This window comes from Pinus tabuliformis, chromosome 1_1 (genome assembly GCF_031772625.1).
Source record: "Pinus tabuliformis cultivar Carrire ecotype Pingquan chromosome 1_1, CPIR1, whole genome shotgun sequence".
NCBI classification, from domain to species: Eukaryota; Viridiplantae; Streptophyta; class Pinopsida; order Pinales; family Pinaceae; genus Pinus; species Pinus tabuliformis.
Genome location: NC_142297.1, coordinates 120,042,252 through 120,067,197, shown reverse-complemented (window position 1 = coordinate 120,067,197; position 24,946 = coordinate 120,042,252). Strand labels below are relative to the sequence as shown.

Sequence of the window (24,946 nt, the reverse complement as noted above, 5' to 3'; positions counted from 1 at the left end):
TGCTAGAGTTGTAGCTTACAAAATTTGTTGGCCTTCCACTCCAAATGGATCATGCTATGATGCATATACTCTTGCAGCATTTGATGCAGGGGTACATGATGGAGTTGATGTGTTCTCTCTTTCCACCGGATTTGGCCCTCCTCTATCTAATTATTTTCAAGATGCAATTGCAAGTGGAGCATTCCATGGAGTCCACAGAGGAAAGGTAGTTGTCTGTTCCGCTGGAAATGATGGTCCAACTCTAGGGACAGTTACAAATGTGGCTCCATGGATCATAACCGTGGGAGAAAGTAACATTAATTGACAATTTCCTTCAAGCGCTCTTCTTGGAAACAACAAAACATATATAGTGAGTATACCTTATTTTCATTTCTGTTTTTAGGTAAATCTGAAAGCACATTTAACTCATCATATGAAATCCATATACAAAAATATTTCCCATAACCATCGAGGATGAAATTTACCCCTAAAACATGTAGAAACTAAAATAGGTTGATAGGCTTATTACCCTTTTCGTTTTGTTCACATTGCAAGTCATTTTAAAACCACTGTCTATTTTTTAATGTCTAGAACACATGCATTGATATCAGAGTAGTTCAAGTGCTATGATGGTAATTTTCTTTAATGAAAATTTCAGGGGAAATTGTGCTTATTGAACTTTTCCTTCTGTCCTCCAATCAAATTGAAAAATCCATGTATCTAGTTTTTCAAGTTTAAGGGTTTTTTTGTTGAACCATTAGAAGGCCTCTGAAGGGAATTGAAGTCAAATCTGATCCCTTGCATTATTCTAGAAAACTCATTTTATGCCTTTGTATATATATGTATATATATATATATATATATATAGATATATATCTATATATATATATATATATATTATATATATATATATATATATATATATATATATATATATATATATATTTGATGCCAGGGACAAAGCATATCCGAGTACCAGCTACCAAAGAAAAAAATGTGCCCTTTGGTATCATCAGCTGATGTTACAGCTCCAAATCAAAATAAAATTGTCGGGTATGCTACATAATACCAATTTTAATGATTTTCATAATAACAAAAATTCAAACTTATCAATATGACATATTCTTTCCAAAGGAGAAATTTGGATTAGTGTTAGTCCAAGGAATGAAAAACTACATCTCTAATGAATTTTAATAGATTTTATGTAATAATGTTGCAGAAAACATTGCTTCCTGGGATCTCTAGATCCCTGCAAAGTTAAATGAAAGATTGTTTCCTGCCTTCATGGTATCAATGCAAGAATTGAGAAGGTTGAAGCAGTTCGCATGGCAGGAGGATTAGGCATGAATATTTGCAATGACCCCGTAAATGCCAATGATGTTACTGCAGATTCTCATGTTCTTCCAGCTACCCAGTTGAATGCAATTGATGGGGCAGATGTATTTGACTACATCAATTCTACAATGTAGGTTTTCAGGACAACAATTTTACTTATATTAGCCCTACATTGAAAATTATTGTAGTCAACTAAGGTCCTTACATGGAACATCCTAATTTTCCATAAAAGTTTGCTCATTCAGGTCTCCTATTGCTTACATTTCTCCTGCAAGAACTGAATTGCATGCAAAGCCAACTCTAGTGATGACAACATTTTCCTCTCAGGGACCAAATAGTCTTACTCCAGACATCCTCAAGGTCATATTCCACTCCCCAAATTTTTGTGTTTACATGATGATAACGCATTGTATGACACTGCACTTTTTCACACATGAAGTTCTGAATTGTTTCTCCAATGTAGCCTAATATTACAGCTCCAGGGTTGAACATCCTAGCAGTATATTCAATGGCAACATCAACGACTGGCCTTTCATTTGATCATTGGCATGTACCTTTCAATGTACTTTCTGGCACATCTATGTCATGCCCACATGTTGTTGGTGTTGCAGCTTTATTAAAGGGAGCATATCTCATTGGAGCCCTGCAACTATTAAGTCTGCCATTATGACTACAAGTGTACATGTTTATCCATTTATTCTCACACACATACATGCACATTAAAAAAGAATCAATCCATATTTTCACAATGACTATATTTATTAGAGATCCACATTTTCACCTTAACTATGCTTATTGGACATCAACAATGTTCTCACCATGAAAAAATAGCTGAGATGGCTTAGGAAGGCATATAACATAATAGAAAATTATAGAGAGATAGATATTATATGATAAATTACCCTTCCATGATTTCTTTTCTCTTTTGTTTTTTCTTGTGTAAATCACAGTTGAAAGAATGGACGACACTAATAAGCCAATTAGGAATGCATCGTTGCAAAGAGCAGGTCCTTTCAACTATGGTGTAGGTCATGTCAATCCGAATGTGGTTATAAATCCTGATCTTCTCTACAATCTATCTCTCAAAGACTACTATCGATTCTTGTGCAGCTTGAATTATAATTTAGAAGAGATCAAGGCCATAACAGGTACGGCACTCTCTTGTCCGACACGCCAACCTAAAATACATGACCTCAACTATCCTTCAATTACGGTCTCACAACTGGAAGGGTCTGTGACTGTGAAAATAAAGGTGAAAAATGTGGCAGAGGGACCTACAACTTATAAGGCAAAGGTGAGGTCTCCTCCTAGAGTTTCGGTGTCAGTTGAGCCCAAACGGCTTGATTTTTCTAAGAAAGGGGAGGAGAAATCATTTAGGGTGGCACTCAGAGCCATGAAAAATTCTTCAAGGAACTATGTATTTGAGTCCCTAACCTAGAAACATGCTCATTATTCTGTGGCAAGTCCCATTGTTGTGAATAGAGTGACTATCAACAATTTTTTAATAACTATACAACCCATTATTGTTTGAAGATTGCCATAGATTGTTTTATACATGTGAAAGAAGGAAAATCTACACATGTGAGAGAAGGAAGAAACAAAGCAATAAAAAGGAAGAGCACTTGTATTAAACTTTTTTTCTATTTTCATGGAATATGATATGCATGTTGTTAATCACTTTTCAAGACATATTAATTTAAATATATTTCTTTGACTAAATGAATTTTTTATCCTTTGGCAAGGGATATGTTTGTATGTAAAAGTGCAAACTTCTGTTTTTTATTTTACCATTTTAATTCGAAATAAATTTAATATTTTCCAAAAATTATATATATATATATATATATATATATATATATATATATATATATATATAATTTTTAAATTTTTATTTTGATGTTAAAAATTTTGAAAAACAAAATGTTAAGTCCCTATGCTACTAGTGTAACCCCTTATTGTTATTATTACAACCCCCTTATTATATTGTTGTGCCCATGTAGTTCCCATATTGTTGTTATTGTGCCCCATAGAAGCCGACTATTGTTATTATTGTGCCCTTGCATTATTATTGTTATGTCGGCTCTGATTATATTATGACCCCTTAGACTCCTATATATAGAAAGGAGGTCTTGTCATTTGTATCATCAAATATTTTTTCATTTGTGTAATGTAAAGGAGATTTCCCCCTCGAAGAGGCTCAATTCTAAGGCATTTATCTTTCTTTTCTATCTTTTTGTGAGATGGTTTCATAACATTTGGTATAACAACTTTGGTTTCTAGGGTTTTGCTGCTCCAAACAGGTCATTGTGGAATTTTCGCTATACCTTTTTTCTACAATGTTTCAAACGCTAACAAAAAAACCCATTTTAGAAAAAATCTCGCTGAACCTCAGGTCCAAATTTTAGAGTTTGTCTCGCTATATTTGCAGAGATATGATATGAGGAAGTTATGGTTTTTGCAATCTCCAGAATGTCATCTAAAACTGGTCATCGTGGAAGTTTCGCTATAATTTTTTCGATACAAAGTTTTAGAAGCTAAAAAAAACCCATTTGAGAAGAAAGCAGCGTGAACCTTGGGTCTGAATTTCAGATTTTGTCGCGCTATATTTTCGGATATATGATTTGAGGAATTTAGGGTTTTTGCAGATTCCTGAATTACATCTTAAACAAGTGACCTTGGGAAAATCGTCATATCTTTTTCTCTGTGCATCAGATTGAAATTTCGTAAGAAGTTACAGAAATAGGATGGATTGTAGTTTTATATGTATATTTTTTAGATCTGAAGTTGAAAATAGTGACATGTGGTACTTCATACAAGTTTGCTCTTCTGAAAAGGTATATAATCAGGTCATCATGGGAGATTTTTCATAGCTCTTTCTTGGAGAATCCAATTTCGATCAGACTAGTGGAATTGGAAAGAGAATGCAGAGGTCACAATTTCAGAACTAGAAGATCTGAAATTATAGATTTGTAGTCTTTTCAAGATCAAGCTCCTAAAATCAAGAAAATGAGATATGAGGAAGTTTGATGGCAAGGATCTGGTAAATTGGATACAACAGATGAAGCAATATTTTGATCTACATGAGGTGCAACTGGTACAAAAGGTACGTATTGCATCCTCATATTTAGAACCAGATTAATTTTTATGGTATAAATGGATTTTTTATCGTAAACCACTTGCTACATGGTCAATTTTCACAGAGGAAATGACAACACAATATGAGGATACAAAGAGAAACACCTTCTTTAGCCAATTGATAAATATCAAACAAAAGTGTTCAATGGCAGAGCACATTGAGGACTTTCAAAAATTGAATATAAGGGAAAATGATATTCCAGAGAAGTAGAGGATTGATGTCTCCATAGGGATTTTAAAGGATAACATTCAACATGAGTTTCATCTTTGGGAACCTAATTCATTGGAGAAGGCATTCAAGTTGGCAAGAAAAGTGGAAAGAAAAATTATGGCAACAAGGAATTCTACCCCTCACAACTATAAAGATAGAAGTGTTATTTCTCCTAGCCTTCCACAACCTACAAGGGTGACACCACAACAATTGGAATAAAAAGGAGAAAAATGACTTTGTTACAATTGTGATAACAAATACATTAAAGGTCATAAGTGTGCTGAGAAGAAATTATTTTACATTGATTGTGAAGAGGAGGAAGAAAAGGATCAAGAAACATCAAAAGAAGAGGATATACACCAGGAACCAACCCCAGAGAAAGAAGAAATGAATCCGACCATATTTTGTAAATCATTGGAAAGAATTACCACTCCTCAAACTCTCAAGATAGAAGGACATATCAAGAAGAAAAAGGTTCAAGAAGTGAAAGATCACATTGAGAAAGAAGAAATGAATCTGACCATATCTTGTAATGCATTGGCCAGAATTACCACTCCTCAAACTATCAAGATAGAAGTACATATCAAGAAGAAAAATGTTCAAGAAGTGAAAGATCACATGGAACATCAAGAAATGAATCCGACCATATCTTGTAATGAATTGGAAGAAATTACCACTCCTCAAACTCTCAAGATAGAAGGACATATCAAGAAGAAAAATATTCAAGAAGTGAAAGATCACATCGAGCATCAACAACGATTTCTCCAACTTTTAAAGGATAATGCCACTTTGGTGTAGAATCGAATGAAACAATAGGCAAATCAACATTGCAGTGAAAGAAGTTTTGATGTAGGCGATTAGGTATTTTTACGGCTACATCTCAAGCAAGCTATTTATGAGAATGAAATGTTGGCAATACTACATGCACTTAAGAAATGGCGACCTTACCTAATGGGAAGACACTTCAAAGTAAAAGTGGATCATGATAGGCTTAAATACTTTTTTGAACAAATATTATCTTTAGAAGAACAGAAAAAATGGGTCACAAATATGTTGGGTTATGACTTTGAAATCATCTACAAAAAGGGGAAGAAAAAGGTTGTTGCATATGCACTCTCAAGAAAGGATGAGGATGTGGAAGCATTGTTTTGTGTTATTTCTATTATCCAACCAGATTGGATAAATGAAGCAAGGGATGATTGGAAAAGGACGAAGAAGTGTGGCCACTCATTCAAAAGTTGTAGAAGATTCTAGTTCAAACAATATTACCAGAACTTGACGAGGAAGGAAAAATCATATTGGATCCCGGAGTAGTCACAGAAACAAGAACTCGACAGCTATGAAATTGATCAATTTCAGAGTATCTCATCAAGTGGTAGAACTTACCCGCTCAATATTCCACATGGGAGAACAATAATTTTATACAGAAGCATCAAGAACTACTCAAGCATTGAGGACAACACTTTTTGAAGGAGAGGGGCATGTTAGGTCCCTATACTACTAGTGTAACCCCTTATTGTTATTAGTAGAACCCCCTTGTTATATTTTTGTGTCCATGTAGTCCCCATATTGTTATTATTATGACCCCTTAGACTCCTATATATAGAAAGGAGGTCTTGTCATTTGTATCATCAAAGAATTGTTCATTTGTGTAATGTAAATGAGCTTGCCCCCTCGAAGAGGCTGAATTCTAAGGTGTTTATCTTTCTTTCCTATCTTTTTGTGAGCTGGTTTCATAACACAAAATATTTTAAGTAACTTGGAAAAATTAATAACATTCTCAATATTATTTTTAACTAAATAAGAAAATAAATTTTCTTGGAATTATCTCATAATTAATTAATATTTTTATTCTTTTTACTTTTATATTAAATTAAATGTTTTAACATATTAATTCAAAGGTAAAATTCAAATAATTGATTAAATAAAATATTCTCACACCAATATGATATTGAGATTTCTTTGTGTTGAATAATTTAATTTATTTATAATTTTGAACTTATCAAAATAATGCATCAAGTGTGTTCACGTAAATCTAAATATAATTTAAAGTTGATTTTCTTTCATTGAAAACTAAAATATGTACATTTCAATTTACTAATTATGTTGATAGGCATTTTATATAAGTGGTTAGTAGAGTATATTGTGTTGAAATGTATTACATGAACATCCCAAACTATAGAAACTTCTCATTAGTCCAAGGACTTTATAAATTTGTGTGGATAGGTATATATGTAACCAATCTTAGAAACTACAATATTTAAGTTATTAAACTATGTATTACATTCCAATTGTTAATGTATTGGAACATTAAAACATCAAAACACAATTTTTTTTAGGTTAGTGATTGATGTCACTCAACCTTCCATATAAAAGTTTTAGTCCAAGTAACATGACATTGATCTTCATCAACTAATTTCAAGTTCTTGGTTGTATATTTTGAAAGGATCCTATTCAATTTATATAAATATGAAACATCAACCACCATGTTGATTCACATTGGTAAAATAAATAAAAGATGAATTAATATTTGGATTGATGTTTGGGTTAACAATCCTAGTGGAGCAAGGGATTGACTTAAAATATAGGTTGTAGAATGATATTTGTGTTAATGATAAAATGATTACCTCACCTTGGGATGGTTATGCACAAAACTAACATTGTGGCCCAAATCCAATGATTGTGGGCAATGACATAAGAACAACACCACAAATGTGCTAAAATTCAAGTCATGTAACCTTGTACACTACAACACATTAATGATATGGACACATACTTTTTGTGTTACAAATAATGATGAAACAATTAAATGACAATAGAAATATGGTGTAAGATGATTTGGAATGGCATGTCACCTTCCTAATCTCTAATTATTCCTCTCCTTTCTTCCATGGAAAACCTTTTGGACCAACTGAAATATGCTTCCCCGCATTCATGGATGGCACCCCTAGTAAGCCCATCAATGTAGATAATCATGCCTAACCTAGGGGGATTTTAATCATGCACCTATTGGCATTATACTAGCAAAGGTACCATCATCATTGGTGACAACTAGTTGAGTTAACCTTTTAGGTTGAGTCATCCTCGTTTGTACATTATTTTGTAAGAGAAACTATTGTTTGAAGCTAGGTATATAGAGAACATCAAATTTATTTTATTTCCCTTGGTAAAACTACTTAAGTTGTGTCCTCCATTTTAAAAAAAGTTATGAAATCCATTATTAATTTATACCCTTATTGCGCATGGGATCCCCTGCAGCATGTTTTTGGGGCTCAAAGCCCAAGTTTGGTCGAGTATATGGTAAGACTTCATGAATTGTGGGCGTAGAGCGTGAAACCTAGGATGAGTCATAGGGTTTTCCGCCCTAAAATATTGTAATTTCATGTAAATTTGTGTCAGCCTACCCATGGTCTGCAAACCATGGGATTGTATAAATAGAGGGAGGCTCTAAGTTGTAAAGGGAGAGTCAAGGATAGATAGAATAATGAAGGCATGGTTTGAGGGTAGAGTTGGATCTGAAGTGTACTGGGTCATAATAGTAGGAAGAGGCTCTGCAGCTGAGTGCACAGAAGCCTAGTAGAGTCCGCAGCTGAGTGCATGGACCCCTACAGTTGAGTGCGCAGGGTGAAGTCGGGTCTGTATATGGGATTGAAAGTTAATAAAGAGAAGTTTACTCTGTGCATATATTATTGAATCCGTATTTTGATGTTATGCATTATTGTTACTCTGTTTATTTACTGTGCAAATGATAAATACTTGTATCAATTCTTATATATGAAAATAATCTAAGTATTCAGCTAACAGAGCGTAATTAAGGGAGAACTAGGTAAATAACACGGGTCGCACTATGACTAGAACTGGGTAAAGGCAGTATCACAGGGCGCAGGGTGCCCACTGTTGCGCGTAGCACAGCAAGTGCGAAGGTTGGACCACGTACCAATCACCTCATATCAGACATCCCCAGGGTGCGAAAACTTGGTTCTAGCACCATCCCATACCACTTTTGGTGAGACCTCAGTCTGCACTCCACAGACTCTTACCGAAAGGGCCAGTAGTACCGGGATTTGCTTGGCTAAACAACTTCTGAACCTGGGTCAGGCCCCACTAAGCCAACAAATGGTTTCATTGCTAGGACCGGGATCTGCATAAGGGATGTTTGATGTCGTGCCAATGGAACCCAACAAAGAATGAAATTGAAGAGTGGTTGGACAAGAAGATTCATGAGATCGTGACACAGGAAAACAGAACTCTGCAAGTATCTAAGGAAAACTGGTTGGAGCACTACGTGTATACAGAAATCCACGAGATTTCCTTTGCATCCTTTCCTTCTGAGTTGTATGAGTGGATCATGAAGTTAGCCGACATCCAGGGAAGGTGTAGGCTCGACAAACCAATAGTGTGGACTCTGGAATTAGTGCACAGATTGGAAGCATCAAAAGATAAGATCGCACAAGCTGTGGACCATTGGCTCGACCAGATCATAGGGGGATTTATCACTGAGTTTAAGGTAGACATGACCATGAGCTACAACGAGGTAGAACGATGCTTTCTCAAAGGACCGGGAGGTAAGTATATTAAATCTTTGAATACTTTGATTTGTGAAAAAAGGGTCATGCAAATACATTAATGTTTGGGACTACGCGAAGCGGAAAGATCTACAAGAGTAGCAAAGAATTAGAAAACAGTCCCTTAATTTCACCCTCACAAGAGAATGAGGAAGATCTCATTAGGGTCTCTCCAAGAAGCGCAATCAGTTTGATAAGGCAGCCATTCCGCGGTTACCACCTCCACCCACACTGCCACCCGCTTCACCTCCCTCACCTCCATCTCCACCCACTCCACCTCCACCACCTCCATAGTTCAGTATGGTGAGCACAATCAAACCACTGGTATTCAGAGGAGTAGGGAATGAAGATTCAAACCAATTTTGGTTTGTGGTAAGAGCAGTATGGGAAGTACAAGTTGTCACGGACGACAATATTAAGAAGGCTACATTTGTGAGCACGCTGCAGGATTACGCATTAACATGGTACATCAAGCACTCTAACGACCACCCAAACATAGGGATAGAAAAGATCCAGAATGCACTGAATAGGGAATTTAGCAAGCCAAAGTCAGAAACACGATCAATCATCTGGTTTAAAGAAATTACGATGCTCCTGGGTGAGACTCCCTGGGATCTAGATCAACGAATGAAAAATACGATCTGTGAAGCCAACATGACGTTGAGAGATGGACAACATCGTGCATGGTTTGTAGCATCTATGACACCGCAATTGAGGATGGCGTTGTCACAATAGAAACTTTCCACCCAGGCCAAAGCATTGGAAATGGAAATGAGATTACAGGAGACCCTGATACAAGACCCTGGGTTGGGAGTTCAACAAATCCATGTGCAACTATAGAATCTGTGTTTGGAGATGTAGAGTTTTAAGCAGGATAGGGCACTGTGGCTAGAGGCGCGCAAGGAAGTATGGTGCATAAAGTGAAAAGGCCAGGGCAATGACAAGGATCATTGTCCAGTGTTCGTGAAATACTTGGCAGGAGGAGGGCCAATGCCGTTGAGACTGGAGGCATAGGCAGGGCCGAGCATAGCACTCGCTTTATGGTGTGTGATCTGTCAGATAGGGGGTAAACACACGATGGATAATTGTCATTTGTTGTAGAAATATACACAGACACCCCAGCAATTGTTTTGTAATTTCTGCAGGTTGGTAGGCCACAATGAGCACACTTGTCGCAGTTACGAGCTAATGATGGATCGGAACCCTTCCTATAGGATGTAGACTGAAATGCGAGCCCTCGACCCAGATGCAGGGATGGAGCACATTGGATTTCAGGGGCAAGGTCAAGGACGAGGTGGAATGTGTTATAGACATTTTTGTGCCTAACAGCATGAAGCATGAAATGTTAATAATCTGAGGGATCCAAAGTCCCTAAACATGTTGTTCCTACCCCTAGAGGAACAAGGTCAGCAAACCACAGCACTGAAAATCAGTTCTCCACCTGAAAACACTCAAAAACAAGCTATTTCTGGATCATGTCAGCTGCTCCACTGAGCATCTGCGCTGAATGTCAACTGCTCCACTCTGTACCTGCGCTGAATGTCAAAATCAATGAAGGCCACCTGCGCTGGGCGAGATTGGCCAAGTGGCACAGTCATTCTGCAAGGTGTCAAATGCCCAGGAAGCTTCCAAAATGACACTTGGATCAGGGAATTCGCCTTGTGAGGAGTAAGAGGATCTAGATCTCCAAGTGGAAGCAAGAGACTCCAAGTGGACTCAAGAACTTAAGTATAACTGAAGTGGGAGAGGACACTAGTCAACTTCATGCCAGCCTCAAGCTGACTCATCCTTTCTCCAAAACTCCTATATATAGAACTCTCTCATGAGGTCTAGGGAGGCTGGAATTTTGTGCAAGTAAGGAAGTGTTGTTGGTTTGAGTATAGAACTATTGGGTGATTTGCTTGAAGGAGGTGAAGAGGAGATTTCTTTCTGCTGGGAGGTGTTGCTGGATTGGGCCTATTATGGTTGTAACACTCTCAGAACTTTACTTCTTCCATTAATAAAGTATTTGAGGTTCTTCTATATGCATGTGTCTCTGTGGCGTATTGATGTTTGTATATTTGATTTATTCTAATCCTTGAATCAATTATGGATGTATGCTTCTTGTAGTTTCCTTTTCTTGTGCTTTTACAAGATCTTTGTGTAGCTGGGCCGATGAAAGAGCAAGGAGCTAGGAGCAAGCAGCAAAGAGGGAAGATTGGATCAACCATTAGCAGAAGATAACGGTTAGTGGATCCCCTTTCTCTTCTCTCTCTCATCTCATAAAGAAGTAATCTTGAATAACTTTGCATTCAGTTGTTGCTGAGGTACTATCACCCTTAGAGTGGGATAGGGTCATTCTGTATTGGATACTTTTCCCAACAACAAATTGGCGACCATACTGGGGAACGTATCTTGTTAGTTGTTTGTGTTTTTTCTATTCATTTCATAAACACAGGGAGTACCGAATCGAACTGCATTTGGATCTTTCAAATGCAAAGTAGAGGGCAGCTACTCTAGCTCAGTTTCTGGGCAAGTTTATGATTTGAAGAGCTGATCCACAAGGACTCTAAATAGCTCTTAGTGATAGCTTTTCATCCTCCTTTTCATCCCTTAGTGTGTCCTTGACTGATAGCTTCTGATTTGGCCAAAAACTGTGAATTTTTTAGCAATCTGTGACCCGGAAACTGAGAAAAATGAAAGTTTGAATCTTCAGTTTAGGTGCTGTGAAGGCAGTCTGCATTTCAGCACAGTTCCCGAAGGGGCTACCTGCGCTGAATGTCAAACTGACAGTGTACCACCTGCGCTGAACCAGTCTTGCCTTGTGCTACTGGGGTTTCCTGCTGTTTCTTGCCCTATTTTCACCCTTGTTTTTGCAGCCTGTTACCAGTCAATGTACCTATCTGAAACCAACTTTCCTTGCCACTATTTCGCCTCAGGTTGTAGAAAGAAATTGTGTTTGTTCTTTGTGTATTTCTTGTATCATTTACAGTTTCCCATAACGAAAGTGAACTAGTCTTGCTGTGGCCTCTTAGATCTAGACCTGTGATAAAGTGTCGTTCTGATCTTAAGAGTTAGTTTGTTTGCTGTTCATAGTTGGTTGAGCTTTTGCTTTCGTCATATGGTTTGAATTTATATATTTCTAGTGTCGAAACAAGTGAATCTTAAGGTGTCTTTTGATTTTGGACAAGCTTGTTTGCTTTCACTTGAAGTTGAATTCGAAATTATACAACAGCTTTCTTTTTATATTACATCAACATTAAGAAAGAGAAAAGAAATACCTGCATTTTGCATTTTGCATATAAGTTTGTATGTTGATTTAGGGAAAAAGTGCATTAGTGTGTGCTCTTTGATCTGTGTGAAAAGATTTTGTCTTTCTTTTCCCTCAGTAGTTAGGATTTTCATAAGTCGAAAAGATTGAAAAAGCTTGCTTCTCATCTTAGACTGCATTTAGGAATTTGTATCAAAACATCTCGTGGTGAACCTTGAAAGGCAAACTTTAAAAAAGATCAACTTAAAATATATTGAATGAACCTAACAACTCTTTGAAACATAACACAAACACATAGAGGTCTAAGCTAGAGACTTGTTCCGGCGTCGTTAAACGTGATATCTTAGCGTTGAGTGGTTGGGGATTCCTCAACGGTGAAGCGATAAGTATCAATACGGACTTGTGCTCCCACGTACCATCGCGTATATATTGGGATACCTCTATAGGAACAAAGCCTTTATCCAATAGGAAACCGTGTCGGCCGCCCTACTGATCGCAATGCAGTGAACACAGCATTCACGAAGATCGACCACTCGTACCGTAAAACGTATTCTGTGGTTTTGCGAAAGGTTTGGCACACCCTCTGCCTAGAACTCCAGAGCAGTTTCTTTTGGCCTTTTTCAAACTCTATAACTGAAAAAGTCCATCCGAGCATTTGTCACTTCGGGCTCGTTAAAACATCGAAGGAGACTAGAGTCATCTTTAGCTTTTTCTCGACTCTTTAAAACTGAAAAACCAAGTTGTGTCTAAAGCGTCGTTATAAAATTTATTTTAAGCGGAATAATCATCACCTTTCCCTCGTTGATCTTCGAAGTTAGTCCACCACAAGTGGAAGTTCCTATAGAATCGCTAAGAAATCTTTTGGATAGACTAGATATGTCTGAACAACCGTCGACATCTAGGACTGTGTCGTCCGACACAGCAACAGCAGAGCCTCCTGCTACTACTCCAACGATGTTCACTGGTATACCATCTGTCCCGGCCAATTGTCAACAACAAGTCGGAGTCCAATCAGGGACAACGACATGGTTAGTTCCTATCTCTTCATCCAGATTATCATCTGGTATTTCTTATGTTGAAACTCAACAAATTGATCCAATGTGTCTTCAAAGGCCAATTTACCCATTAAGTACTGGATTTCCACCATATGGAGGGCAGTATGCTCTTTCATTGTTCCCTCCCAGAGAACAACCATATGGGAGTTTACAACAAAGTTCAGGTCAAACTGGAATTACATCCAGCGGTTGGTTACCCATACTGCCTCAACAACCAGGGGTTGTATATTCAATGCAACCAGTACACCCTATGTCGAATATTCCCACCATACCTGCTATAGTGAATGTGTCGCAAGTACAAGCTCCACCTATTGTATGTCAACCCCAAGTTTCTCAGGTTGCAATACAACAGCCTCTTGTCTCAACGACTCAATCACAATCTCAGGGTAGTGCCTCCTTATCTGGAGCGACTCAGGCTCAAACACGTACTGTGACTCCTCATCCCGGTCAATCATCCAGTATTGGTCAACAGCAAATGGTCCAACAACCAGAGCTGGTTCAATCCCAACAACCGCCATTCCAGCAATCATATCAAGGACCTGAGCAACAAGTCTTTGTAAGTAATGGGCAACCATACTATAATGGTTATGCCCATCAACCTTGTCAAAGTTTCCAGCATTATGCTGGTTTGCAAAGACCCATTGCTCAGGCGATCCCATCTTATCCTGGGTATGCTTCGCCTCACCTGAATCAACAGTTGCCCTTTGTAGCAACTCTAGAATTACCAGATCTAAACCGGCTGACGAATGATCCAATTGCTTATGCTCCTTGGTGGCCAGCGATTCCGCATAAACTTCCGTCAGATATTCCTAAATTTAATGGAAATCCGGGTGAAGATCCGTCGAATCATGTGATGACATTCCATCTATGGTGTTCATCGAACACCCTGAATGATGATTCGATAAGACTTCGCCTCTTTCAGAGGACGTTAACGGGTCCAGCGGCAAAATGGTACATTGAATTGCCTAGAGCTTCGTTCGACAACTTCAGTACCTTAGCCACAACCTTTTTAACCCATTTTCAATTACCGATAAGGTATGAAACGGGAATAGAACTCCTTACCAACTTCAAACAGACGACTGCCACCCACATATCTGATCATATACATGAGTGGCGTCGTCGTCGTAGGATGGTAAAAACGTACGTTCCCGATCAGCTATTAGCTGAATGGTTTATCAAGTCATTACTTCCTGCCATCACGGAAGATGTGGCAAAGGGGGGGGTCGTAACGGAAGAGCAGGTTATCGCTCGTGCGCAATATCTGGACTTGGTCTATACTCAGTCCGGCACGCTCTACGACAAAATACCTGACGCCCCTAGACCAGAATTCTCAATTCCTCCTCCTCCTAAATCAAACAATGACTCTCACGCCGGCGATGGCATGATTGGCAAGCACAAAATTTATAGTCAAAATGCAAATGAAGAACTTCTTGCCTCAGAAGTAAATTCCATGTCGACCGACAAGGGCAAACAACTGAAGCAACCAGGGGGCAAGAAGAAAAAGAAAGGGAGAAAAAGGAAACCCCCAGCAGGGTGTCATATATGCGATGAGGATCATTGGACGAAAGATTGTCCACATATAGCTGAAGTTAAGAAACTCTTTAAGAGTTCAAAAACCCCAGCAGTATTGACTGATCCGTTTCCTAATCCAGGTCAAAATCTGGTTGCTAATCAAAATGCTTCCCGATCCCAAGTGCTTATGTTGTCTACCTCAATGCAGCAAAATAATGCTTTGATGAGGAATAAGGATTACAAGAATCCAAAGTTGTCGAACAACAAGGCTAATGAACAACCTAGTAGTTCGACAACAACTTTGACCGAAGTTGTGCCACCCATCGTCCCGGAGCCAATAATAAAATCGCAAAAGGGAGAAGTACACAAATCGACATTTAATCCTTGTGCGAAAATAGCACAGATAGAGGACCTGGCCCAATCGCCGTCCGTTATGTCGACACTTGAGGTACCGCAAAATTGCTTCTCCCAAGAACAAGCTTTATTATCAGCAATAGGTGGAATTGACCCAATGGATTCCAATCTTGTCGCCTTTGATCATAAAGGATATGACCCTCAGTTACCAGCTCAACTAGCTTTCCTTATTCAAGTGAAAGCCCTCAACAAAACTGTTCATCGAACAATTATTGATGAGGGGGCATCTACATGTCTTATGTCGATGAGTTGCTGGAAAGATTTAGGCTCACCACCCTTGTCGAAATCGTCAACGACGTTAAAAGCATTTGATGGATGATCATACACTCCATACGGGATTTTAAGTAACTTGCAAGTTGAACTGGGGGGCAAAACAGTAGGAATTGATGTTGAAGTAATTGATGGAAACCTCGATTACAACATCCTACTCGGAAGACCATGGATCTATGCCATGGCCGCAGTTGTGTCGACCTACTTCAGGAAGATTGCATTTCCCTTCCAAGGAGGAATTACAATCGTCGACCAACAAACTTTTCTCCACAACAGTTCACAAGTTACGGGAAGCATTCCAATGATCCATGGAAGGAATCATTCGCTCCAAAATATCGGAGTAGGTATCCTAAAAGACCCTGCCTTAATGGGTACTTTTGCCCTACCGCCCCCAAGTAATCTGGCGGAAGTGGCCACAGTGGAATATGAAACCTTCTATGTCTGATGGATTTGGACTCCGAGGACGGTTCTTATCTTGTGTCAACCTCATTAAAAAATGAAACAAATCCCCTTTCTCAAAGGTAAACCTTCATTCCAACCACCGAGTTGAATGCAATGAAGCTTGGGGGGCATGCACCTCGATTTGCGTTATTATGCTGGGGGCATGCGAACTTATCTCCGAGCAGTTTTAACGCGGAATTCATGCTCGTTAAAAAATAAACATAAGCATTGAGCAGTGTTTTGGCGCATTCAAGCTCTTTATAAAAATGAACCCAGTACCAGTAAATAACCATTTGTGATCGTAAAATTATTAGCCATAAAAAGCCTTGGTCGTGTTTGCACCCGCCACCTCCATTCCATTTGGCCAATCGTTCACCTCCATATGATTGTTTACCTATTTTGAGGAACAGCTGCGAAGAGTGATTTCACCTAGCCATCCTTGTGACACTGCCGTGATTGGAAAATTCCAACCTGTACCTGGAATCTGCCGCTATCCCTGTTTATCACTCGTTCCTCAAAAGACGAGTCTTCTTTGAGCTCTTTTCATCTGACTCGTAAAATATGAAAAGTTTGCCGAGTTTTGGCCTTCCAGCTCGTTAAAAGGACCGGAAGAGCTATCCCTCCTCTAGATTTTAATCTTTTTGGACCTGAGGGATTATTACACAAAAAGGTCGAGCGCTTGTTTTATTTGGCTCGTTAAAGTTATCGAAAATTCATCCCTTCTGTATTGTTTTATACTTTTTCGGACTTAAGGGATTAGATGACGAAAAAGGAATTTTGGAGTTAACTTTCTGTACCTTTTCAGACTCTCTAAAAATGAAAAGGACCAAGTTATCTTCGTCGCTAGACTCGTTAAAATGATTAAATAGCGACAAACTTGTCTTTAGACGAGAACGAGTTTCCCTATCGCTAAGCTCGTTAAAACATAGCGATGGGCTTGCCCGAAGGGCAGGTTATAGAACAAGCATATGTTATCCTCCTCAAGCTTGACAAAAATAAAGAGGTACTGGTCAGAAATGACTGGGGAAAAATTGGGAGAACCTCAAAGCTTTAATGGTAGCAAGTCGCTCTTGAACATGACACTTTGTCCTCCGTATCACATCGGGTTGGGTTGTTTCATTCACCGGTCTCATCACCATGGTCTTCGGCAAACCATCCATATTTGGGGTAATGCTACCAATCCATCACATCAGTGTCGTTATATGTTCAAGAGATGTTGTTCAGAAAGAGTCAACCGTGTCCCATCCACTTCCATACATTATCCTTCATCCACCCATGATCGCCACCCTGAATCATATTTCACAGGTTGTTTTCACCTCCACTAAAATCATTAGCTTTGTTCCGTGTCACTGATGTGGGATTCATTAAGGCCCTCCTTTGACGGATCGCTTCTTGTCGACTTCAGCTCATTATCCAGGAAGTTGATCTAGGAACAAAACCCCCGGTACTTTGAAACTTGCAAGCCTCAATGGCAAGTTTCTCACTTCCGGCGACAGGTATACATCAATGACCTTCGACCAGAAGATTTTGCGTGGTGTTTGACGCCAAGTCCTTTATTCACACCACGTGAATTGTACTGCAGTACCTTGAGGGTCATTGTCATTATTGGTGATTCCTCTCGCGCTTGTTAACGGTTTACATTATTGACCGGTAATCAAGCGATGTCTTTCCATGTTCGACTTCAGCGCAATTCTCACATGGATCGACTTGTACTTAGAGTGAAGATCGAACGAGTTTGAAGACCCCGGATCTAGTTTCATCCATCCGGGCTGCGATATATATTCAGGAAATATAAAGACATTTGATATGTACATTATTGCAGCAGATGATCATCCTTCTCAAAGGATGATAATTTCAGCAGAGAGTTATCAGTCTACCATCAGACGATCGTCTGTTCTATGTACCAAAATGAATTTATAAAGCTGAGCATGGGAATGCCCGCCTCAGCTAGATCACGAAAGCAGAATGAAAAATAATGTATTGTATTGTATTTTATTACAGGGCACCTCTCAGCAATTGAATGAACTTCGGATCCTCCTGATAAAGCATTTCACCCGATAAACGACCTCATACTTTAGGGGGCAACTGTTATAGACATTTTTGTGCCTAACAGCATGAAGCATGAAATGTCAATAATCTGAGGGATCCAAAGTCCCTAAACATGTTGTTCCTACCCCTAGAGGAACAAGGTCAGCAAACCACAGCACTGAAAATCAGTTCTCCACCTGAAAACACTCAAAAACAAGCTATTTCTGGATCATGTCAGCTGCTCCACTGAGCATCTGCGCTGAATGTGAACTGCTCCACTCTGTACCTGCGCTGAATTTCAAAATCAATGAAGGCCACCTGCGCTGGGTGAGATTGGCCAAGTGGCACAGTCATTCTGCAAGGTGTCAAATGCCCAGGAAGCTTCCAAAATGACACTTGGATCAGGGAATTCGCCTTGTGATGAGTAAGAGGATCTAGATCTCCAAGTGGAAGCAAGAGACTCCAAGTGGACTCAAGAACTGAAGTATAACTGAAGTGGGAGAGGACACTAGTCAGCTTCATGCCAGCCTCAAGCTGACTCATCCTTTCTCCAAAACTCCTATATATAGAACTCTCTCATGAGGTCTAGGGAGGCTGGAATTTTGTGCAAGTAAGGAAGTGCTGTTGGTTTGAGTATAGAACTATTGGGTGATTTGCTTGAAGGAGGTGAAGAGGAGATTTCTTTCTGCTGGGAGGTGTTGCTGGATTGGGCCTATTATGGTTGTAACACTCTCAGAACTTTACTTCTTCCATTAATAAAGTATTTGAGGTTCTTCTATATGCATGTGTCTCTGTGGCGTATTGATGTTTGTATATTTGATTTATTCTAATCCTTGAATCAATTATGGATGTATGCTTCTTGTAGTTTCCTTTTCTTGTGCTTTTACAGGATCTTTGTGTAGCTGGGCCGGTGAAAGAGCAAGGAGCTAGGAGCAAGCAGCAAAGAGGGAAGATTGGATCAACCATTAGCGGAAGATAACGGTTAGTGGATCCCCTTTCTCTTCTCTCTCTCATCTCATAAAGAAGTAATCTTGAATAACTTTGCATTCAGTTGTTGCTGAGGTACTATCACCCTTAGAGTGGGATAGGGTCATTCCGTATTGGATACTTTTCCCAACAACAGAATGGGACCAAGAAGGGGTTGTGGACAATTAATTTGTTACAATTGCAGAGGACCAGGGCACTATGCCCGCGATTGTACCAACCCAATGAGGATATCCTCTTCGTATTGTGCTCAGTTTGATCATGAAACAATAGACTGTCCTACGTTGATCACAAGGATGTGTGAAAAAGGGGTATTCCACCCTCTCCCAACTCAGAATATGCAAATTATGAGGTTTGAGCTGCGCGAAGAGAACCCGAACGTAAACATGATGCTTAGAAGCGATACGACCATGGGAGAGGATATGAGGAAGCAACCAGAGGAAAGTACATGGGTTCAAAAGGTTCCTGCAAAGGAACCCGAGTTTGACTTAGAATGTTCAAAGGAGGCATTCATGGAAGCTAAGAAGGGCTTCACAGAGGCCTCCACTTTAGGGAGTAAGGATCAACCAGAGCTAGGAATGGATCCTTCAATGCTCGCTACCTTTCTGGAGACATGCATGAAATTGTTGCACGATAGCAAGGCACTTAAAGGACTACAGGAGCTGATCACCAGGTGCACGGGGTCAGGAGAACCACGCCTAGTTTGGAAATTGGGGAAGCATGAATTGCGTAGTGGAAGGGAAATGAGGTTGACTGCACAGATTGGTGAGTATGAAATGGATCAGGTAATCTTAGATCTGGGTTTGGATATGAATGTAATACTGAAGAAAACATGGGAACGCATGGGCGGGCCCACGTTACAATGGTCCCCTATTCAATTACAAATGGCGAACCAATAGAAGATTTTTCCCATGGGGAGGTTGCAAGGGGTAACAATTGATATTGAAGGCACGAGCACGTAGGTGGATTTTGAAGTAATAGAGATTGTCAATGATAGCAATCCCTATCCCGCACTGTTAGGAATAGACTGGGCCACTGATATGAATGGAGTCATCAACTTGAAGAAGCACAAAATGATCTTCGAGAAGAAGTCACTACGTGTAGTAGTCCCACTGGACCCAGTCGAAGGAGCGCACTACACTGAACCAATGTGCGATGATGATAGCGATGATTATCTCAATTGTATTTACAAGATAACTGTGCAAGACCAGGATTGGGTGAATCTGACGGCAGATGGGAGGATCTCGTGGGAGTGCGAAAGCTCCTACACTTCGGATTCAAAAGAAGTAGAGCGATTGAAGAATCAGTTGCACGAAGTAACGACGCTAAATTGCAACATGGTGGTTAGATCACTACGTTGCATAACAACAGAGGTAAAAGAGCTACCAAAATATGATGGATTGACAGTGGTGGATGAATTCCTCAGAAAATTTGAAAGTGCGGTACCGAAACAGTAGCAGTTTGATGCATTGAAGTGGGCACTGCACGCAACACCCACACAATGGTGGGCTACACATCAAGGAAATTTTGGGGGCTGGTGCAGATGTAGAAGGATGATGCACCTATGGTTTGGAAGCCCCCATCTTTGAACAAGGGTTGGTCAGCAAGGATGGAGCAACTTGCACACCCACCTGTCTCGATGGGTACAGACATGTGTTGTGTAGCCCGCACAAGCACAACCCAAACTCAGGATTGAAAAATCGGAACAGGACGCAGCAAAAGGAAAGGCGACGCGCACCACAAACGTTCCATGTGGAAGCATTCAATAAGGTGTGTGGAGTCCTGAACAGGGTTCACCAGTCAGGAAGAACTGATTGTGACCTGCGGATGCTAGCAGTTCGATGGGCCTATAGGGCCATGTGCAAAACCTTGAGCATGGAAACAATTCCAAAGCTGAGGAGCAGAGTCGAAACCATAAGTTTGGAGGAAAGGAATCCTCACGCAGTAGCTCCCACAATTGGAATAGTACACGAGGACTAGGACGAAGGAATTATGCAGCCACGTGAGGGTGAACATATGTGGATTTACGAAGCCATTTGGCGAGGGAACATTAAACTTCGCGAAGAAGATCAGGTACGACTGAGGAAGAAAAGCATGTTAATGGATGTGGAGATCAAAAAACTAAAAAATGAAGTCACGCAAGCATGTCTCGTTGATAAATGAAGAATGAAAAAACAAGATATGGACATCCATACTACAGCATTAGAAGATTGTCGCCGACAATTTGTGACTCTACTAACATGGATGCGGCTACACCTTACCAAACAAAGTAACCAGGGGAGCACACTACATAAGGAAGAACACGCGGCGCTAAATGTCGCGACGGTAATTTAGGAGTGCCTACAAACTAGGATGGAAGGTGAATTGAAGTCTCGCACAGGTGGTGCGACCACCTGACTAGTTGTAGGGAGCACAGTCTCAGTGCTCCTAGCAGTTGAAAGGGAGTGCGGGACTCTAAAAGAGTCTGTGAGGGAGTTGCGCAATAGGGAGGTTGCGCGCAAGATCGGCAGGTCACAAGGGTTGCACCTATGCAGAGGGGGCTATGCTGTCGTGCGGGTAGGCTGGGAAGTGACCATTGGTATCACTGTTCATGACAATATGTCCAATTTAAGACAAAGAGGAGCAGGTGGTGGGAAATTAAGACACGAATTAAGAGCTAGATTTGGGATGATCTGCCTCCAAGAAGGCATTAATGACTCAGAAGTGGGGAGAATGGTCGAATTCAAATTCAAAAAATGCTATAAAACCCCTAGGACTCGCCATGAGACAACACTTGGTTGTTTAAGATTTGGGCGATTACAGAGCAGTGAACGTCGAGCACTCTTACCACCTTTGAGTACACGACATAACATATCTTGCGTAAACACAATGACTTCTACCAGACCAGGAGTGAGATTCACCTGAGATACGGTTGGTGAGGCCGCGGAGCCCCATATGGTCCATGAGAAGCTCGGAGATGCAGCAATTGCACCAGAAGTTCCAAAATCACCACAGATGTCGCAGTCAAAGAAAGATAAGAAGACTATGGGACCAATCCGCGTATCTCCAAGAAACCCACGGTTTGGCAAGTTGTCAATGGAAGAAAAAGGCAAAGCCATCACCATTGAATCAGATGAAGAGGAGGAATACTTATAGGTTCTAATTGATCAGATAGAGGCGCAAGACGATGTGGAGGAGGATGTCCCACCAATTCCTTCCGCAACAAAGTTACCCACGTATGTCCCTCTGTGGAAAGGGAAAGTTCAGGTGGCTAAAGACATGGAGGCCACGAAGAGTGCACTCCAGACCCTGCTCCTCCAGGACAACATTATTTTTGAAGGTCCGCCCCTCGGCCGGGTGCCTACCCTGAAGTTTAAATATTGGGACCTCACAGACAGTGAGAAGTTCCCGCACCTGACGACAGAAAGCTTGATGAAACAAAAGTTGGAGGGGCCAATGATCATGTTGGAGCCACGAAAATGGTTGCGCGGTGTGGAGAAGGCCAGGTTACTTCATCTACGATGGATACCCCACTTTCACCATGTGCCCATCACCATTTTCGTCATCAAGAAGCTGTTGTGCCTGGTGCATGATGGGTATCTATGGCTGGAGGAGCCTATTCCCATCATGGTGGAACTTATTCACAGGATTTCTTAGCTTCCCTATAAGGGAAGGGACCCTGGGGAAATAGTTGGTAAAAGCAGCGATTTGGCTCTCGCGAAAGCCATGAAAGCCAAATACAAGCTAGAAAAGAAGAAGCGCAGCTATGCAATTGTGAGTATCAAGGACAAAGGTGTGCGCGTAGCCACCCAGCTCTTGGCCGACAAATTAATGCGGAAGTGCCGTGCTGATGAAGTACCAGTGCACATGGTTGCGCTGGCTGAGCAGTGTGCAGAGGGGGTCCAGTTCAACTGGGCTGAGTTCCTCTGTGAGGAATTTTTGATGAACTGCAAGGAGGCCCAAGAGCAAGGTAAGACCTTCCACTACGCGTGGTTGCTCTTATCCATCTTGCTGGTAGCAGGCAAACTACCGACAGATAGCCAGTTCCCGCCTATCGACCAGGACCTTCCTGAGGCCGCGAAGTATGCTTCGCTTTGGGCCACGAAGGACACAAAGTGGATTCACGCAATCAAGGTTTTTTGGGTGCTAATGGAGGCAAGCATCCGGATGTGGATCAATAGAAGACCACAGTTGTCACCCACAATGTACACCACTCTGCAGAGCTTTGTAGAGTTCAAAATTGACATGCACAACATTCATATCTGGGTGTGGAAGGATCCAGCAAAGGAATGGACAAATCTTCCCTTTATTGCTACTGATGACGCCATATTCACACCATTGGAAACATGGCCTCTGGAGTGGTGCGCCCTAGACTTGGCAGGAATGGAGAATACCACAGCCCAACAAAGGAAGAAGAGCACCAAGCTATGCATCGCACAGCTGGCTGAAAAGAGGCGCCAGGAATAAGAAGCAGTCGCATAGCAGAAGATGGTCGATGCAACAACAACAATGCAGATGGAAGAAACAACAACAGCGCCAATAAAGGGGGCTGAGGGGGGCCATGAAATGTCCACACAGGAGGCTGAGGACATCGACCTGGATGAAGAGCACGTGGGTCAGGAAACTACCTTGCAACAGTTAAAACGACCACGCGTCCCTTTGAAACTAGTCCCCAGAAAGAAGACGAAGGCATCCAAGATGTCCATTGACCCAATCACGCTTACAGAAGGTGATATTTTTGACATAGGTGAAATGATTCGTGATGTCACTAAGGACGCGCTCCAAGAGGTGATGGTGGAGTAGAACACTATGTTGGGGGCACTACAAACGCAATTACAGGGACTACAGGTGAAACCCCCTCAAACAAGAATGATGGTCCCATACGCCACAGCAGGTACATTAGAGACGGAACAAATGTTGTGCACCCACGTGACCAACACTTTCATGTTCCCCGAGGGTGTGTTAGCGGTAGCGAATGAATTTGACCGAGTTAAGGGGTTGAGCATAAACTTGGCTTCCCTTCCACGAGAAACCTTGTACTAGTTACAGGATGGGATCATAGCCGAGCTTCACACCAGAGAAGGTTGTGCGCTACAGGCATTGAGCGAACAAAAGATTAATCTGGAACAGCTCAGTCGGCAGTGTGATGAACTCATTACACAGACTCAAGGACTGGCACAAGCAGTGGATGACGCCTATAGAAATATCCCAGAATTGGTTGTCCCGACCGATATACTAGTAGGAATGTGAATTCACAAATTGGCTAGTGGATTCCATGAGGCAAAGGAGGAAGCAATGAGGATGCAGCTGGACCTCAACCTTTAGATTTCCAAACTGTGGTTAAAGGCATAGTCATCCACACCCCCGGAAGTTAGGGAACAGTGCATTGAAGCTATCCAAAAAGGGCTAGATGAAATAGGACAAGCAGTGCAGACCTATACTAATATGTTGGAAGAATCCTTCACGGTCCTTACTTCCTTAAAGGAGGACCCCACCATACAGTGCTTGGAAACAGAGGCGTGGGAGCTTCAATTACAGTATGACAGTGTGCGTAGAACAGTGCAGATAGTTTTCCTGACCCAGTGGCTGGCGAAGCTACAACAGGCGAAGGCATTGAAGGAACAAGTGGATGCCGCATGACAGAAAGAGGCAGTACTTAAAGCGCGCGTCCAGCCTTGGATTGATGAGGCCTTCCTCATCACTGCCAATATCGAAGGAAAGCTCGCAAAAATGAAAGTGATGCATGCCTTAAGACAGGGATTTGCCCCTGACAGTGAGCATTCAGTCG

At 40.9% G+C, this 24,946-nt stretch overlaps 1 protein-coding gene across 1 annotated transcript; it reads left to right on the top strand.

Moving 5' to 3' along the window:
- Positions 1-1,304: 1,304 nt before the first annotated feature.
- On the top strand, positions 1,305-23,625 carry LOC149211939 (subtilisin-like protease SBT5.3). Its single transcript, XM_089388519.1, has 5 exons — positions 1,305-1,444; positions 1,560-1,674; positions 1,778-1,970; positions 2,265-2,608; positions 23,434-23,625. The coding sequence occupies exons 1-5, from the start codon at positions 1,305-1,307 to the stop codon at positions 23,623-23,625; spliced, it is 984 nt and encodes a 327-aa protein (XP_089244645.1).
- Positions 23,626-24,946: the final 1,321 nt, after the last annotated feature.